Consider the following 6,651-nt stretch of genomic DNA (forward strand, 5'->3'; position numbering starts at 1 on the left):
ACAAGAACAAATAGATTCCTCATCTTTTTAGTGTTAACTACAACTTTTTTTTAAAAAATCACATATCAAGACATCCATTTCTCATGCTGTGGATATATGTAAAGGCAGAACTGGTCTGAGGCAACATGCAGTTTTCCAGGCTATCTGGCTGCCTTCTACCAATCCAATTCTACTCTGCACAGCTTAGGAGAATGTACTAGGTGTTAATCCTCCGTATTCCCCTGGAGGAGTAGTTTCCCTGCCAAATTTTCCCATACCACATTTATGTTGAAAAGAGATGGAATATAAAGGCTGGAAAACACATCAGGTGGCTGGATGTGTCCTCAACCTTGCGGGAGGCTAGGCATTTGGGGTAAGTATCTGTTAATCACCTACCATAGGGCCTACTACTAAGTTGATAATCACTAAATATTTGTTGAATAATTTCTGCCTGTTTAACAAAATTTCCACAACCTTTGAGACCTCCAAAACTTATGTAGGGCAAATTGTGTTTTTCTTTGATTCTAGTCTTTTGGTCCAGTGGGATTTATGAAAAGTGCAATCTCTTTGTCTGAGGATGAAGAATGGAAGAGAATGCGAACATTGCTGTCTCCAACCTTCACTAGCGGAAAGCTCAAGGAGGTAAGAAAAGAAGAGGACTTTCAGTGAGAAAGTTAAGGAATGCATCTGGGGGCAGGTAGGAAATAAAATCACAGTCCATCTCTAAAGGGTAGTCTGCTGAATTTGGGCTTCCTAAAAATGGTCTTTTCATGTCCTACAAGAGACATGATAAGATTTGTTATTACAAATCACTGCTCCATGCTTGTGAAAGCCATGTCATCCTAGGACTTGATTCTCAGATTTAACTTCAGGTGGTGTTGTATTTTGTGTGTAGATGTTCTCCATCATTGGCCAGTATGGAGATGTGTTGGTGAGGAACCTGAGGAAGGAGGCAGAGAAAGGCAAGACCATCATCTTGAAAGAGTAAGTAGGAGTGCAGCTGCTGGGATTCTGACTCTGTCACAACATTTCCCAGCTGCTGCCACAGAGCCAAATTCCCACTGTTGAGTTACTCAGTGAACAAGCTGAGGTAGGTGTATGATGTTACAACCCCAGTGGGCCAGCCAAGAAGAGGTAGCTCACCTAAAAAGGCAGAGCAGCCAGGAGAGAAAGGGTTTTCTTTTGTGTACATGAGGGAGGATTAATTTATCTGCTTAGTTGTCACCTTGGATATTCTGGAAGACAAAAATACATTATTTGAAAAGAAGACACATGATTGTACCAAATCTTTGAATGTAGAGAGTATGGAATGGTGGGAGGGAAAGGCACTTGGTACATATTGGTGCGGGGGGAAGGAACATTAACATGTGGAACTTGGAACAACTTAACCCCCTTCCTGATTTTGTTGAGGATATTAGCAAAACACTAAATATTAATTCTTTTTTTTTTTTTAAGATTTTTTTATTTATTTGCGAGAGAGAGAATGAGAGACAGAGAGCATGAGAGGGAGGAGGGTCAGAGGGAGAAGCAGACTCCCTGCTGAGCCGGGAGCCCGATGCGGGACTCGATCCCGGGACTCCAGAATCATGACCTGAGCCGAAGGCAATCGCTTAACCAACTGAGCCACCCAGGCGCCCCTAAATATTAATTCTTATGACCAGCTGTCCTTCTTTCAATCTCAAAAGAGAGAAGGCCCTGCTCATGGGATGGGTAAGGTGACCATTTTTTCCCCCTACCTGGAATATATTTTAATAATGTAGGATGAACAGATGTACATTGGGACTGTCCTAGGAAACTAGTGGCATATGGTATCTTAGCTATGGCATCCCCTAAGTCAATTTTGGTGTAATTTAATACATATTTTTACACTGGGAACATTCTTGTTCTTACATTTTCCAGAAATGAGTGAGTCCGAAGGATAATCTCAGATTGATGGAGATGAGACAGAGTGGGTCTTTCAGGAGCCTTAGCAGGGGTGTAGAGAAGAAGGGTTGGTGTTCTTGGCAGCACAGAACAGGGTGTTGGTGTTCTATCATGTGCTGAAGAGGAATCAGCTCTGAGTGTAGATACTGTGGTGAGAGGAGATCCCGGTCAATTTCACCTACTTGGCCCTGAGGAAGGGTTAATTATTCCACCATTTGTCCTTCTCAGACACAGTGCTAATCCACCTTCTACTGCCCATACTCAAAACACACTACTGTAATATGTCCAGCTCTTGGTCTCTAACCCTCCATGACTGAGCTCCTTGCGCTCAGAGGTGTGTCTAACATGTTACAGTGTCCCCATGACCCCTAGCGCAAGGCCAGCTGCATCAGTGGCACCTCCTGAGCACCTCGTGAGTGAGTGTGATGTCATAGAGACTCTTCAGATGATGTAGCAGGTGGTTCTGGAAGTGTGGCTCTTGTCTTGCCTGGTCATTGGAATCTACATGTACTTCCTGTTTCACGTGTTTGATAAGAACAGTAAAAAGGTATCGCTTTTAATTATCTACATCTTTCTTTCTCTACTAAGCATCTTTGGGGCCTACAGCATGGATGTGATTACCAGCACATCGTTTGGAGTGAACATTGATTCCCTCAACAACCCACAGGATCCCTTTGTGGAAAATACTAAGAAGCTCTTAAAATTTGATTTCCTTGATCCATTTTTCTTCTCAATATGTACGTACAGTACTAGTTTTCTCTTTTTCCTTCCTTCCCCTTTTCTCCCCTTCCTTCCTTCCTCTCTCACTTCTTCCCTTACTACCTTTCTACAACAATTTTACTGAGATATAACTTCATATAACATATATGTCCCCCTTTTTTAAAACTTATTTTTTCTTATGTTAGTCACCAAACAGTACATCATTAGTTTTTGAGGTAGTGTTCCATGATTTCATTGTTTGTGTATAGGACCCAGTGCCCCATGCAATACATGCCCTCCTTAATACCCATCACGTGAAATAAGTCAAGCAGAGAAAGTCAATTATCATATGGTTTCACTTATTTGTGGAACATAAGGAATAGCACGGAAGACATTAGGAGAAGGAGGGGAAAAATGAAGAGGGGGAAATCAGAGGGAGAGACAAACCATGAGAGACTATGTCCTCCTTTTAAAATGTACAATTTAATTTTTACAGTCTGAGTGTTCATCGTCCAAGGAATGGATAATGAAAATGTGGTATGTATATACCATGGAATCTTATTCAGCCATAAAAATGGAAGGAAATTCTGTATTTGGACAACATGGATGGATCCTGAGGGCATTATTAAATGAAATGAGTCAGGCAGGGAAAGACAAATATTGTATGACTTCAATTACACGTGGAATAAAAAAACAATACAAGAAACGAAGTCATACAAAAAGGAGATCAGATGTGGTTCTCAGAGGCAGGGATTGGGGGGGTGGGACTTGAATGAAGGTGACCAAAGGTACACACTTACAGTTATAAGATATATGAGTCCTGGACTGGTAAATACAACATGATGACTATAGTTAACACTACTGTATGATGTATTTGTAAATTGTCATCATAATGGCAGAAAATTTTGTTTTTATAACTATATGAGATGATGCATGTTAACTAATCTTATTGTGGTAATCATTTTTATATATGTATGTCAAATATATGCAGTACACCTTATCTTATATAATACTGTATGTCTGTTATAACTCAAGGAAACTGAAAACTCTTCTTGGTGCATTCAAAGATATGTGTAACGTTTACTACAGTTAATTGTTGGAATATTGTTGTCAACACAGAAATCCTGTACTTTTTTACTATCACTACCTACTTTCCTTAGCCCTAAGCAACCACTAATCTGCTTTCTGTCTGATAGATTTGCCTCTTCTGGACTCTTCATACAGATAGAATCATATAACATGTGATTTTTGTGGCTGCCTTCCTTCATTAGCATAATGTTTTCAAGGTTCATCCATGTTGCAGCATGCATCAGAACTTTCTTTTTATGGCAGAACAATATTCCATTGTATGGACATACTGCATTTTGTTTATCCTTCCATCTTTTGAGGGACATTTGGGTTGTTTCCAACTCTTGGCTATTGTGAATAGTACTGCTATCCACATTCATGCACAAGTTTTTGTTTGAATACCTGTTTTTAATTCTTTTGGGTGTGTATTCTGAGATGGAATTGTGAAGCAACTTTGCTGTTTGTACAATGCTTTGCATTGTAACTTGCTATGTTGCTAAGGTAAAGTGTGTTTAATTTAATAAGGAACTGCCAAACTGTTTTCCACAATAATGACATCATTTTACATTCCCACCAGTTAAACATGAGGGTTCTGGTTTCTGCTCATCCTTGCCAACAGTTGGTCTACATTTGTCTATCTTTTTGATGATGGCCATCTTAATGAGTGTGAAGGGTATCCCATTGTGGTTTTGTTTTGCATTTCCAATGACTAGTGAGGTTGAGCAACTTTTTATATGCTTGTCACCTATTTCATAACTTCTTTTTTAAATTTAATTTTTTATTTAAATTCAGTTATCCAAGGTATAGTGCATCATTTGTTTTTGATATAATATTCAGTGATTCATTAGTTGAGTATATCACCCAATTCTCGTCATATCAGGTGCCCTCTTTAATGCCCATCACCCAGTTACCCCATCCCCCCACCCACATTCCTTTCCACAACCCTCAGTTTGTTTCCTGGAATGAAGAGTCTCATATGGTTTGTCTCCTTCTCTGATTTATTTCCATTCAGTTCCCCCCCCACCCTTATTGTTCTCTGTACTATTTCTTATGTTCCACATTTGAGTGAAACCATATGATAATTGTGTTTCTCTGATTGACTTATTTCACTTAGCATAATACCCTCCACTTGCATCCATGTCAATGTAAATGGTAGATATTCATCCTTTCTGATGGCTGAGTAATATTCCATTGTATATATGAACCACATCTTCTTTATCCATTCATCTGTTGAAGGACATCTTGGCTCCTTCCACAGTTTGGCTGTTGTGGACATTGCTGCTTTGAGCATTGGGGTGCACAACTTCTTTAGCTAAATATGTATTCAAATTCTTGCCCATTTCTGGGTCAGTTGTTTGTCTGTTTTTGAGTTTTAAGAGTTGTCTGCATCTTCTAGATAAAAGACCCTTAAGATATATGATTTGAAAATTTTTTCTCCCATTCTGTAGGTGTCTTTTCACTTTCTTCAAAGTGTTCTTTGTAGCAAAAAATTTTTAATTTTGACGATGTACAATTTATGTATTTTTCCATTTTTATCTGTGATTTTAGTGTCATATTTAAGAATTTATTGTAATTTCTGAGGTCATGTGACTTGTCCCAGTAACATTTATTGAAAAGACTATTTTATTCCATTGAATGGTATTGGAAACCTTCTCAAAATTCAGTTGACCATAAACACATGGGTATAATTTTGAACTCCAAATTCAATTCCATTGATATATATGTCTCTCCTTATGCCTGGACCACACTGTCTTGATCATTATAGCTTTGTGGTAAGTTTTGAAACTGGAAGTTGGAGTTCTACAGTTTTATTCTTTTTTTTTTTTTTCTCCAAGATTGTTTTGGTCATTCTGGGTCCCTTAGATTCCATATGAATTTTATTTTATTTTATTTTATTTTAAAGATTTTATTTATTTATTTGACAGAGAGACACAGTGAGAGAGGGAACACAAATGGGGGAGTGGGAGAGGGAGAAGCAGGCTTCCCGCTGAGCAGGGAGCCCAATGTGGGGCTCCATCCCAGGATCCTGGGATCAGGACCTGAGCCGAAGGCAGATGCTTAATGACTGAGCCACCCAGGCGCCCCTCCATATGAATTTTAATTTCAGTGTGTCAATTTCTACACAGAAGCCGGCTAGGATTCTTATAGGGAGTACATTCATCTGTAGATCAGTTTGAGGAGTATTGCCGTCTTGACAATATTAAGTTCTAATCCATGATCATTGGATGTTTTTCCATTTACATAGATCTTCTTTAATTTATTTCAACAATATTTGTGGTTTTCAGAGCATAAGCACTTCTTTTGTTAAAGCTATTCCTAAGTATTCTGTTCTTCTTGGTGTTAGTGTAAAGGAGTTATAGTCCTAATTTCACTTTTGGATTTTTTATCACAATGTATGAAATATAATTGATTTTATTGAGGCTCTAGTCCAAAATAAAAGGCTAAGAGATCCAGGAATGTAATCTTGTTCCTTTGGTCACTCCAAAGATGTGGCAGGAGACACTGATCTGACTGTTCTAGTGGTGGCCCATATGTGTGACTTGCTCTGGCTCAGCCATTGGCTTGAAAGTTCAAGTAAAGGTCATAGAGGGAATAACTCTGATATGAATGAATCCTGGTGTCTTTTAATCCTCAGGTTGGTAGACCAAATTATAATTGCTCCAGGGCAATTTTTCATTTTCACTGATATTTCCATTGCTTTTTTTCCTTATAGTACTGTTTCCATTCCTTATCCCAGTTTTTGAAATATTAAATATCTGGCTATTTCCAAAACGTGTTACTGATTTTTTCACAAAATCTGTAAAAAGGATGAAGGAAAGTCGCCTCAAAGATAAACAAAAGGTAAATCTGGTGGTGGTTACATGTGCATGTTCACTTTTGATCCGTTATTGAACTGTATACATCTGATGTACACACTTCTAAGTAGGTTTTTACGGTAGGTAGAGAACTATAGGGTTTAGAGCAGGAGACTTCTAACATTTT

The 6,651-nt window shown here is 38.6% G+C and overlaps 1 protein-coding gene across 1 annotated transcript; it reads left to right on the forward strand.

Moving 5' to 3' along the window:
• Nucleotides 1-528: 528 nt before the first annotated feature.
• LOC116629565 (cytochrome P450 3A12-like) lies at nt 529-6,510 on the forward strand (the record flags this gene model as incomplete). Its single annotated transcript, XM_032399822.1, has 4 exons — nt 529-621; nt 875-963; nt 2,491-2,639; nt 6,383-6,510. Coding segments are annotated over exons 1-4 (459 nt in total), but the record flags the coding sequence as incomplete, so codon positions are not given.
• Between the last annotated feature and the right edge of the window lie 141 nt (nt 6,511-6,651).

The sequence above is a fragment of the Phoca vitulina genome, unplaced genomic scaffold (genome assembly GCF_004348235.1).
Source record: "Phoca vitulina isolate PV1807 unplaced genomic scaffold, GSC_HSeal_1.0 scaffold1463, whole genome shotgun sequence".
NCBI lineage: Eukaryota > Metazoa > Chordata > Mammalia > Carnivora > Phocidae > Phoca > Phoca vitulina.